This window comes from Elephas maximus, chromosome 12 (assembly GCF_024166365.1).
Source record: "Elephas maximus indicus isolate mEleMax1 chromosome 12, mEleMax1 primary haplotype, whole genome shotgun sequence".
In the NCBI taxonomy this organism is placed as follows: Eukaryota; Metazoa; Chordata; class Mammalia; order Proboscidea; family Elephantidae; genus Elephas; species Elephas maximus.
The window spans coordinates 5552317-5565753 of NC_064830.1; the positions used below are offsets into that span (position 1 = coordinate 5552317).

Sequence of the window (13437 nt, forward strand, 5' to 3'; positions counted from 1 at the left end):
TTTATAAAGCAAACAAATGAGGCTTGGTTAATTGGTTTATACATGATCACCTGGTAGTAAATGATTGAGTCAGAATTTGAACCTTGCCTTTTAAAATACGTAATTACTAAGATGATACTGTTGATGGTATGGAGGGAAAGTGAAAAAAATCAGTCAAGAAGCTGTTCACAGCATCTGTCAAAGTGCCCACACAGTGCCGGCATTCATTAACTATTTGCTCAATGCTTGACTGAAGATTTCTTATTCTAAAATCAAACAAAAAAAACCCCAAACCCATTGCCATCGAGTCGATTCATAGCAACCCTATAAACCCATAAAACCAAACCTACTGCCATCAAGTCAATTCCAATTCATACAGGGACACAGTAAATCTGGCCCATAGGGTTTCCAAGGAGTGGCTGGTGGATTCCAACTGCTGACCTTTTGGTTAGCAGCCAAGCTCTTAATCACTGTGCCACCAGGGCTCCAACACAGGGTACATGAAACAGTAAGTATCAGATGGATAGAAGTAGAAACAGTAAGTTACTACAAAAATATTGTGCAAAAATAATTTAAAATACTATCTTGTGCTCTGTATTTTTGAAAATGACTTTTTTTTCCCCTCTCTTACTGTGAACTGTCTCGTGTGGCCACATAGCCATCGTCCAGTCAGTAGACTGTTTTCTTTTACTGACTTTAGGGGGCAAGTTCTTCACTGAGGAGGCTGGAGACACTATCAAAACAAACAAAAGAGAAAAAAACAGAAAGAGCCTAAGACGTCCCAGTCCAGAGACCTAGTTGTTATTTGCAACTTTGTCCACACGTGTGTGGCCTCGTGATCCTTAACAAGAACTTAACCTCTTGAGGCCTCAGGATACACACCCTCAGATTTCTTCCCTAGTCTAAGATGATATCAATCTGCATTTTGATGAATTCACTGTTACTCTGATCATTGTCAATAGTCCGCGGCTGACACCTAAATTCCAGTTTTTGAGACTATAAAGCATGTCACCAGAATATGTCTTTAAATAGGTTTTGTAAATATGTTAAAATGTGTTTCATAAAAAATCAGCAAAATAGTTTACAGGCCCCTAGTGAAGTGATGTGGGCAGTGGCTAAAGTGCTCGCTCGGCTGCTAAACTAAAGGTTGGAGGTTTTAGCCCACCAGCTGCTTTCTCTATGGGAGAAGGATGTGGCTGTCTGCTTCCATGAAGATTACAGTTTTGGAAACCCTATGGGGCAGTTCTACTCTGTCCTATAGGGTCACTATGAGTTGAAATCAGCTCAACGGCAGTGGGTTTTTGGAACAAATTGATAAATGCCTTCTAAGAACAGTCTACACAAATATTTTTAGAAGTCCATAATTACTAAAGCTTATTACCAAAATTTGTGGAGGTTTAGAACAACCATTTAGACATGTCCTCAGAGCCCTCCGAGATGAAACTGCATTCGCCATTCTAACGGAATGCGATCCCTCCGTCTGTGACTTTTTTGAGAAGGTCAAAGGAATTATTCCTGAGACGACTCGTCTCATTGGCTGAAAAAAACATGTTATCAGAGTTTCTACTTAGCTAGAGATGGTAATGAACAGACGGGAGAAAACTGAATCTGCATAAATTTTTATAATAAAGCAATATACGGACATGGCTAAAAAATCCAAAAGGTAGAATATAGGGTAAAATTCATCCTTTTGTCTCCCATTCCCACTCCCCTACTTAGAAGTGACAGGTTTCTGTATTACTTTTCACAAGTTTTTATGCAATTGCAAACATACACATGCGTGTGTGCACGTTATACCACCATTAGCTAACACACACAATGTTTATTAGAAGCTGCGTTTGCCCCCCTGTGTGTGTATGTCCATCTCCACAACACTAATTACAGACTGTTCTGCAACTCGCCTTTTTCCACCTTATAATATACCCCTGCATCACTAGCTACACATATTCTTTTTTATGATTGCAAAGGATCCCGTTATTTAACCGGACCCCCTTCAATGTTCATTTAAAATATTTCAAATTATTTGTGACGACCAACAACGTTGCCGCGAATATCCTCACATATATTCATGCAAGTGTACCTATGACTTCCTAGCAGTGGAATTTCTAGGGCAAGAGACGCGCTCTGAACGCTGACAGGTAATACACGATTGTCTTCCAAGGTGCTGCACTCATGTACACCTCCACCAGCAGTGTCAGACGGCTTGTGTGCCCTCACCCTCGCCAATGTGACGGCATTCAACTTTCAACCTTTGCCAATCAGAAAAAAGAGCTCTGGTGGCGTAGCAATTAAGAGCTTGGCTGCTAACCAAAAGGTCTGCCGTTCAAATCCACCAGCCGCTCCTTGGCAACCCTAGAGGGCACTTCTACTCTGTTGCGTAGGGTCGCTGTAAGTTGGAATCAACTCAACAGCAACAGTTCATGGGATCTGAAAAATGGTATCTTGTTTTAAGTCACAATTTTTAGTTATTAATGAGGCTAATGTGTATATGTGTGTGTCTATATGTAGTGTGTGTGTGGTGTGTATGTGTGATTATTCTGTAGTGTGTGTGTGTGTGGTGTGCGTGTATGTGATTATTTACATTTCTTTTTTTTGGTAAGCTGCCTTTTCATGTCCTCTTAACATTCACTATTAGGTTGGCTGTCAACTTTTTAAAGTTAGTAAGAATTCTTTGTATACAAAGAAAATCAATTCTTGGTCATATATACAGCAAACATTTTCTGAATTTATTTATAAAAACTTTATGTATGTATGCACATATATATATACATAAAAAATATACATGTATATATGCACACACACACATTAGAGTGGAAAAAAGTTAAGAAACTTTACTAAATGTATCTTTTTCTTTCCCTACTATGGCAACTTCTGGGTTTGTGCCATGGTTGGAAAGGCTTTTCCCACCACAAAGTAATAAAAACATTCTACCATTTTTTATGTTATAAATTCACGGCTTCATTTTCATGTTAAAATTTTGATCCAAATGGAATGTTTAGAATGGTAAGGAGATGGGGGTTTGAGATCTAGCTTTATTTTTTCCAAATGGCCAGCCAGCTGTCTCATTATCACTTCTTGAACAATGCATTTATCCCACTGATTTGAAGTGCCATTTTGATCAAATGTTAATTTTCCATATGTACTTCAGGACTCTCTATTACATTCGTACCAAATATATATTTTTGATGCATTATTAAACTCACAGTTTGTATAGGGTTCGCTCTCTGTGCTGTGCAGTTCCGTGAGTTGACCGACACAGCACGTCATTCACCCACCATTAGGACATCATACAGAATAGTTTCACTTCTCTAGAAATGGCCTGTACTCTACAGATTCACCCTGCCTCACCCCCAACCCTGGCAACCACTGATCTTTTCACTGTCTCTATCGTTTTGCTTCTTCCAGAATGACATATAGTTGGAATCACACAGTATGAAGCCTTTTCAGACTGGCTTCTTTCCCTTAGCAATACGCATTTGAGACTCCTCCATGCCTTGTCATGGTTTGACAGCTTATTTCCTTTTATCACTGAACGTTACATTTATTCATTCACCTACAGAAGAACATTTGGTTGCTTCTTCACATATACACACCTACTCCTCACTGTGTCGGAACTGACTCGACGGCACTTAATGATATACGTCTGGCAGTAACGAACACCGAGGTGCAAGGCAAGAGTAACACCGGCTGTGATGGTTATGCGTCAGCTTGGCTGGGCCACGGTTCTCAGTTGCTTGGCAGTTATGTAATAATGTAGTCATCTTCCATTTTGTGATGTGATGTGGTTATCCTCCATTTTTCCCTAACAGTGATTTTTGCATAATGACCTGGTCTTTGGACCCTAAATCATGTTGATAAGTGAGAAGTGGGTGTGTGTTTGTGTTGTGTGTGTACGTATATATATTTTTTTAAATAACATTTATTGTGTTTAAGGTAGAAGTTACACAGTAAATTAGGTTCCTATTTAACAATTCCTACACAAATTATTCAGTGACATTGGTTATGTCTTTCACAATGTATCGGCATTCTCATTCATTCCGATCTAGTTGTACCATTTCTAGTACTCTAGTTTCCCTGCCCCCTTACCTTCTCATCTTTGCTTTAGAGCAACTTTTTAGCATTTGGTCTCATACAGATGATTTTTTAAAGGGGTGCATTACTCATTCTTTATCTTATGAGCCAATCTGTTATTTACCTAAAAATTGACCTCAAGGGATAATTTTGGTTTAAGTTTAAAGAGTATTTCAGGGCAACAGTCTTGGGGAGTCCTCTAATCTCAACTGGTCCAGTGAGTCTAGATTTTTTTAAGAATTTGAGTTCTGTTTCACGTTTTTCTCCCTTTCTACCAGTATTCATCTATTGTGGCCCTGATCAGAATGGTCGGTAGTGGTAGCTAGGAACCATCTAGTTCTTTTGGCCTCAAAGTAGATGAGGACGTGGTTCACGTAGACTATTCATTGACTACTTACTTCTCTGAGTCTTTGGTTTTTCTTGTTCCAGACAATTATAGACCAATAGCTGTACCTGAGACGACTGCACAAAGCCTTTTAAGACCCCAGACACTACTCACCATACTGGGATGTAGAACATACACTTTATTTACTGTGTTATGCCAATTAACTGAGTTGTCCCATGAGTATATGGTCCTAAGCCTTCAAACCCAGGAAACCAATTTTGGAAGGTGTTTGGTTATGTTTAAGAAGTATCCATAAATGTGTCCCCTATGTGGTTCATTTTATACATATGAACATACATGCCTGCACACACATATGCCTACAGATAAGTCTACCTACATGTATGTATGAATATATTTTTTAAAGTAGTATGTTTCTGTTAATAGTTAAACAATGAACAATAATTCCCATGGACAAATGGTTAGAAAATGGTTGCTCGAGGTTTTAGTTAATCTTTCTTTCCAAACAAATTTTAGACACAATTTTCTTTTGGTGCATGCCTACAAGCGAGAGGCTGCCTGAGTTCTCTAGGTGCCAGAGTCTTTCTTTGGCTTCCAACATTGGAAATTAATAGGGGATATTTCTGAAAGGCATCTTTTCCATACTGTGCTGTCACTTAAAATAACTTACCTCTATAGAATGGGTCTCAATGCTGATTATAAAAACTTGGCCTCCAGAAGCAGCCCATAATGTATCTTCCATCAGCAGTAGACTTCTAACTGGCAGGACGCCTAATTTTATCACTTTTTGAGGCTCAGAATTCCATGATCCATCTAAAAAGGAAATATTTCTTTTAATTACATTCAAATTCTATTATAAACAGTAATCAGCAATAAAGGTACAGGACCACAGACCACATTAAATAAGTCAATCAACAGATCACCTACAATTTCAATACTTATGCTTCGTTACAGGTGTGTCTAGGGTTCTAAGATTTAACACCACTTCAATAAGGTGAATTAACATAGTGTTTAGGCAGAGAGTAACCGTAGTCAGTAGGCATCAGGTATGACTCCAGGTCAATCACTTAATGTGTCCAGGGCAAATTTCTTATTCACCATAAGCTTCAGTTTCCTTCTGGGGATAAAAATGAGAATTATACTACCACCGGCCTCAAAGGCTATTGTGAGAATTAAAAATGACCAATGCATGTAAGACGTTCAGCAAGGTACCTAGCACACAGGTGTTCAATAAATACTATTATTGCAATAATAATACATATTATGATTTAGTCATCATTATAAAAAACTGGATCCAAAATAGGTGGGCAAATGTTTAAATTTCCCCATAACGTATTTTATTTTAAAATATCTCTTGATATGTACTACATAAAGGAGCTCTGGTGGCGCAGTGGTTAAAATGCTCAGATGCCAACTGAAAGGTCAGCGGTTCAAACCCATCAGCCATTCCACGGGTGAAAGATGTGGCAGTCTGCTTCCAAAGGGATTTAGAGCCTTTGAAACCCTACCCAGGGCAGTTCTACCCTGTCCTACAGAGTCACTGTGAGTGGGGATCAACTCGACAACAGTGGGTTTGGTTCATGTACTACGTCACAAGATTTTATATACATTTAAAACCAAAATCAGAAGGGCTATGGCTGCTAACCAAAGGTCTGCAGTTCAAATCCACCAAGCGCTCCTTGGAAACTCCACGGGGCAGTCCTATTCTGTCCTATAGGGTCGCTATGAGTCAGAATTGACTCGACGGCAATGGGTTTGGTTTTTTTTTTTTTTTTTGGTTTAAAATCAAAATCAAGGTAAAAAGAATTTCTCTCTTTTGATGAACTTGCTCTCTCTCCTGCACCATACTGATGTTACTAACTGCTGTTGAGTCAGTTCTGCCTCATGGTTGAGCCCATGTGTGCAGGACAGTGCTGCTCCACAGGATTTTCAAGGCTGTGACCTTTTGGAAGCAGATCACCAAGCCTGTCTTCTGAGGCACCTCTGGGTGGGTTCGAACCATCAACCTTCTGGCTGGTAGTCAAGCGCTTAACCATTTGTACCACCCAGGGATTCCTCGTCGCACAGGAAGTGATAAAAATATTTTTGTTTGAAAATATTTTCAAAGAGCTACTGATGAAGTTTATCAGGCTTCATACAAAGTATGAGTCAATGGCTTGGGTTTCAATTAAATATGATTTAAATAAATTTTAAAAGCAAATAACTGATATAATTATCCTATGTATAATTAAAATAAGTCCTTCAGTTTTCAAACTTAATATCAATTAGCCAAGATTCTTAAAAATAACTAAACTATTAGTTCACCAACACCTTTAACTTCCTAATCAAATAAAAATGCTTTGCTCAAGGAAAAGAGCAAGGTCTAGATTTACTTCTTATAACTTGTTCTGTATTTAGAGCACTGAACCTTTTAATACAAGACCTGTTTATGAATAACCATTTTAAGCTAAGGTGTATTAAAAGGCAACTATGCAAGTTTTGAATTTTGTGGCATACTTTTAAGTTATAATCCAACTTTAATGGAGATGTTCTAATGCTACAATTAGGCTCAAGAATGATGTAGGACAATTATTAGCCCCAAAGGACACTGGGCTGCCTTCCACTTATAATGTCTTCACCGGGGCCTGTGTATCATCACACAGTTCACACACGCACACACACAGTTCACACACACACACATTTCACACACATGCACACACAGTTCACACGCACACGCATGCATGCACATGCACACACACATTTCACACACGCACACACAGTTCACACACACATACGTACACGTGCACGCACAGTTCACACACACAGTTCACATGCACGCGGACACGCACGCGTGCACACACACACCATCTCATCGGGTACTCACAACAACCCTCTGAAGCATCATAGTCTCCATTTTATGATGGGATTATAGAGGTTCAGAGTGGAAATATTATTTTCTCCAAAATTCGCAATGTTTATAAGTGCATGGCACGGCAGGAAAATCCAGGTTTTCTACATCCTAGTTCAAAGCTCTATCTACTTCTGTCAGTCTGTCAGCATCCTCATACCGATGTCCTGTTACTGATCAGCACTGTCATATTCCTCCGAGGCAAGAACTCAAGAGAAAAAATGAGATACCCTACTTCAGACACCTTGTTTCGGTTAAGGATTAGCTCCTAACAACTGGACTTTGTTTTCTGAGGACCTAAGCTGTTCTTTGTACAGATTCGGTGTGCGTGTGTGCTCATCTCAAAATCCTCTAAGAAGGGTCAAAGACTGCAATGTTAGACATTAAAACATTGCACTGAGTTGGAGCCGACAGACTGCCTTTCTCATGATAACTTCTCCCTGGGTACTTTCACTCTAGGCCAGAGTTCCCAGGCGGGCTGCCCCTACCAAATCCAGCCCCTAGTGGTATTTGGTTTGGAACGCAAACTAATAAAGCTTTGAAACAACATTTAAAAATCTAGAGATTTCCTACACAATTCCCAAGTTCCTTCTTCCTTAAAAAAGTCAAAGGCTTGGTAACATAGACGGGGGCTGAGAAGCAGCTTCCCTCTTTAAAAGGCTCTGTGGCCTCTAGTTGGCCAAGTTCTTCCAACACCAACGAGAAAAGGTTGCTGACACTTGGCCCACTTTGTTGTTTTACCAGACATGCTTGCCCACAGAAGCTTGGCTAAGAAGACATTTAAAAACACATTCATTAATATCTCTTAGGCCCACAAAGAAATTAAAGCCACAGTTACAGACTATACAACAAATGTATTAAAACGCAAACTACGTAGCACAGCTTATGGGACACAAGAAAGCTGGCAGGAGTGATGCTTTATCATCTTGAATTGACTTAATTAATATCAATTAATATAAAATGAATAAAGAAAGCTATGGAGTTAGGTAGGATGCCCAAAAGACCATCACACTATAAACTCAAGAAAAGGAAAGGTATTATAAACGGAAAAGCAGAAATGTAATCAAAACACAATAGAAAAAAATTCAGGATTATGTGAGAATCCCTACAAATTATACATTCCTCTAAGAAGCTTAGTCAAAGATAAAACGAGGGAGAACAAAAAACAAAAAACCCATTGCTCTCAAGTCCATTCGGACTCATACTGACCCTACAGGACAGAGTAAAGCTGCCCCACAGGGTTTCCAAGGAGCAGCTGGTGGATTCAAACTGCTGACTTTTTTGGTTAGCAGCCAAGCTCTTAACCACTGCAACACCAGGGCTCCAAAAGAGGGGGAAAAAAAACACTGAAAACACAAGAAGATATAAATGACTCTAACTGTACATATGGAAGAGATTTCTTTTTAAAAAAGGAAGTATATCCTAATGAAATAACATCGGAAACTTCAATGCTATGAATAATATTGATCTAGATTAGGAAAACTGCATCAAGAAGAATGGAGGGGAAAAAAAAAAACCTCAAATAAATACATGGTACTTAATGAGATGACATCAATATCCAAAATCAACTTTAAAATCTTTGCTAGGCCAGGCTCGAATTATGGTAATTTCAACCTAATGGTAATTGCCATGAAATTTGTCTCTACCATAGCACCAGAAAAAAACCTAAGCTTGCAAAACTGTGATACTAAATCCTAAGGTAGCAGAAAAAGAAAACCTCAGAACAGTTTCAATTATGAATATTCATGTAAATTTAGATAAATTTGTATTTAAGTATAAATACAAATTAAATCCAGCACAGTAGAGAAACAATGTATTTTTCAGCCACAGTAGTCCTCTTTGATGTACACTCTGTTCCACTGCGTTAAACCCATCAATGGCTCTCTACTACCTTTGGATAAATACCATCATCACTGGATCCCGCTCAGCTCCAGCACTTTAGACTCTCAGAGTGTATGCTTCTTATTTCCTGGGAACTCACATAATTGCTCCTGCCTCAGGACTTTTGCACGTTGTCCAGAACTCTCTCCTAAGTTAATTTACTCATCCTTCAGGAAATCTTTTGACCCCAAGTCCATAACAGGTGTTCTTCCCAAGTGCCTTCTTAACAGCCTTAATTTCCCTCATCCTAGTATCCACAAAACTGTACTTTCATGGCCTATTTACTTGGTAACTAACTGTCAATGATTTGAGAGGTATGACTCTCTCACATTTGCGGCCATAGTCGATTAGCCCAGGGTCACCTAATTCAAGTTTGGCCAATCAGATTCTGTCTCAGATTGTAACTAAAACTGCGCACTGAATCTGGGAGATCATATGGAGCTGTGGCTGGGAGGTCATCTTCCATCATGTGCACAGCGAATCAGAACGAAGGTTGGACTGCAGAGAGAGTGCAGTGAATGAAGGAAGCTGAGGCAAGCTGAGACCACTCGGTCCTGGAGAATGCAGAGCAGCCCTCGCTCCTCATGGGGTGCCTGGTTCTAACCCCAGTCTTTGCCTTGCATGTGATTGATTCCTCTGATAAACATACGATTTTACTTATAAAGCTTGAAATGTTATTTTTTCTCCCTGGGTAACCAAATAATACCTAACTAAAAGACAAGAAAGCCAACCAGAAAACTTCTAAAATTCCCCAGCCATGAATTAATAGGAAACTGGACCAGGAGAGATGAGTATTTAAGATATTATGCGCACACACGCACACACACACAAAAAATAGAGATAATATTCTGGTGATAGAGTATATATACGGGGATCGATCAGAACAAAGGACGATGAAGAGCTTGAATGTTTCTGCCTAGTAAGATGCACTTTGGATGTACATATAAACAGCAGAATGGGGAGAAAATGATGGATTGTGAGGTTGGCAGAGATTACAAGAATAGGAAAATGGAAATACAGGACGGAAATATGAAGGGTCAGCAATGAAGATATATAAAAATCATCCACAGAGAACTCAAACCATGAGGCTAAATAAAGAGAATGATGGCTACACAGGATGTCAAGGCAAGGGCTGTATGGACCAAAAGGAAAACAAGGACCAGGCAGAAAACAAGAGAAACGGTCAGAGAAGTCAAAACAGAAAGAGAAAGAGAAGTGTCACAAAACCAGGAAAAGCCGGGCATCAACCGAATCAGCCGGGCCAGAGGGCGAGCTAAGGAGTGAGACAGGGGATGTGACGTAAGTACTCGTTTCTCAGTCATTCACTGAGCACTTACTATGTGCCAGGCACTGCTGTGATAATGCAGATGGCATGAGAAATATGACAAAGTCCCTCATCTCAGGAAGTTCACACGCTGGTGGAGGTAGACAGGCAGTAAACAAGTACACAGGTGTCATGGTGAAAATAACACAGAAGAGAGACTACCTCTGACTTTTCTGTGGGGCGCTGGGGTGGAGTGGTCTGAGAACGCCTCTCTGAGGAGGTGGTGTTTAAGGTCAAAGATCAAGGGCAAAATAACATCTCAGGCAAAGGGAACAATGAGTGCAAACTGATGAGGTGGGAATGAGCTTGGTGTGTTTGAACAACAGAAGGAAGCTGTGTGCCCAGAGCCAGTCAACTGGGAGGTGGGGGTATAACATACAATGCCTGTAGGCCGGGGACAAGAACTGGGATTTTATTCTAAGTATACTGGGAACTCACTGGAAAATTTTAAACAAGGGAGGGGGGGTGATCTTATTGACCTTATTTATAATTTAAAAAGCTCACTGGCAAATATTTGGAGGATGAATTGGTAGGAGAGAAAAGGAGGAACTCTGGAGGGTATGGTGGTAATCCAGGCAGCAGAAAGGGAAGTTTGGACCAGGGTGTTAAAAATGGCAATGGGGAGACGATCTGGAGTGTATTTTGGAGGAGTGGGCAAGGATTTGCTGGTAGATGGCATGTAGTGGAAGAAGGAGGGGAAAATATAGACAGGAACCAAGAATCACTGGTTGCCTGATGGTATCATTTACTGAGTTGGGGAAGGACAAAGTGAAGAACAGCACTCAGTACAGGAAAAAAAAAATCCTATATATTCTATTTTGGAAATGTTAGCATTGAGATGTCTCAGCAGAGAAGTCAAAAAAGGGAACTGGGCATATGGGCTTGGAGTGCGAGGGAGAGGTCGCAGCAAGATACATAAATTTGGGAGTCAAAACGTTTAAGACCTGAGGCTGGATGGAATCATTTACAGACAGAGTGCAGCTAGAGAACAAAGGGTTGGGATCCAGGCTTGAATCTTGGCACTTCTGTATTTAACCAGTGAGAGAGGGAGGAACCAAGAAGAAAGTCTTGCCTAACATCATTAAGCAAAAAGGAAACCACTCTGAAATGACAGTTGCCATCAAATGCCACAGTAAAATACAGAAAAGAGGAGCTCATAAAAGATGAAGAGCTACCATAAATAACAGACATGTTCTAGAAGTTTGAGTGGAAAATGAAGAACAATGCTTGGGCAGCGGCACAGCTCTGCTTCAGAGGGTGGCTGTGAGGATTAGAGAGGATAAAACATAGAAGTTCCACAGAACCGTACTCGGTTCGTAAAAAGAGCTTAAGTCAACTTGCCTAAGGAAAGTTGTAGACCTGAGCCATGCTCTATACTAGAAACCCATTGCTGTTGAGGTCGATTCTGACTCACAGTGACCCTATAGGACAGAGCTGAACCGCCCTGTAGGGTTTTCAACGCTGTAATCTTTACGGAAGGGGCACTGGCGACGCGGCAGTTAAGTGCTCGGCTGCTAACCGAAATATCAGCGGTTGGAACCCACCAGCCACTCCGCAAGACATGGATGTGGCAGTCCGCTTCCATAAAGATTTGCATCTTTAGAAACCCTATGGGGCAGTTCTACTCTGTCCTATAGAGTTGCTATGAGTTGGCATCAGTGGCAATGGGTTGGGTTGGGACTCTTTACAGAAGCAGAACGCCACATCTTTCTCCCATGGAGTGGCTGGTGGCTTTGAACTGCCAACCATTTGGTTACCAGTTGAGCACTTAACCAGTATACCACCTGGGCTCCTTTCTATCACTACAGCCGATTATGATTTTTAGTTAAATATGCACCAAAAAGAAATGGAGAAACTGAAGAAGCTAGAGAAGAGGGGGACAGCTGTAGAAGTAGGATGCCTGAGGTCAGAAGTGATATTGTCCCGAGTAGGTGGAAGGCTTTCTCTGGTAAAGAGAAGGTCATCTTTCATGGGCAGATGAAGACTGGCAACAGCCATAACATACTGAGGTTAACAGAGGGGGGTATGAGGGAGTCTACAAGGGAAGACTGCAACCTTCTCCATGAAAAGAAGAGCAAAGCTTACTGGCCTTGAGTAAGGGCAGGAAGAGGGCAGGCTTGAGAAGATGTGCTCTCAAGTAATTATCACCTGGAATATGGTAAGGAGTCAGCCAGGACTTCTGAAAACAATTTCATTATGTATTCAATAGAGAGCATCCAATTTTCACATCATCTTTTCGAGAATGAGGAAGTTATATGCGAAGGCTAAAGGGGAAGCGAGGCTAGTATACAAAGCACATTACACAGTAAAATCCAACAGAGAGACAGTGATAATAATGACAGGAATCAATTCTATAGTAACAATAAAATTGGATTATGTCGACTCTCCAACATAACGCTAATTACCTTCTGCTTTTGTGTAGATGGCAACAGTCCCATTCACGAGGCCAGCATACAGATTCTGAGACGTACAGGCTAAGCTCATGACGGTGGATTTCTCAGGAGTGAAGAAGTGTTGGAGTCTCACTTTCTTTGAGCCTTGGCTGCTTTTATAAATGAAAATGCTTGAAGACAAAAATAGAAACTAATGAGTGTATCTGCTCATCATGAAAAGAACTACGGAACCCATCGCATTTATTAATTTCATCTTAATTCCTCCTAATATTTTAAAAGGTGTTATTACTTGGATTCCATTTCACTATGAGTATAAAACAGAACATGGTTGTTGTTTTCAGAAACATAAGTACTTTTAAAAGCATTACCAGAAATGGACACTTCAGCAGTCAATACTATGGCAGAACTAAAACTTTTCCACTTTGAAGTATCTTTTCTGCTTGGGAGTTTCCTAGAATAATTTCCATGGGCCCGATTCACTATTTCAAAGTACGTTGGCCCTAAAAATTTCCACACATATCCCAAAACACCTACACACACTGCTTCCTAACGTCAGACT

At 40.3% G+C, this 13437-nt stretch overlaps 1 protein-coding gene across 5 annotated transcripts in view; it reads right to left on the minus strand.

Moving 5' to 3' along the window:
* ARHGEF10 (Rho guanine nucleotide exchange factor 10) overlaps positions 1-13437 on the minus strand; it is a 180649-nt gene that overhangs the window by 27246 nt on the left and 139966 nt on the right. For all 5 annotated transcript variants that reach the window (XM_049902646.1, XM_049902647.1, XM_049902644.1 and 2 more), the window contains 2 exons: positions 12891-13048; positions 5064-5206 (listed from right to left, as the gene is read on the minus strand). In XM_049902646.1, coding sequence (XP_049758603.1) covers positions 5064-5206; positions 12891-13048 — 301 coding nt within the window. The remainder of the gene's footprint in view (positions 1-5063; positions 5207-12890; positions 13049-13437) is intronic.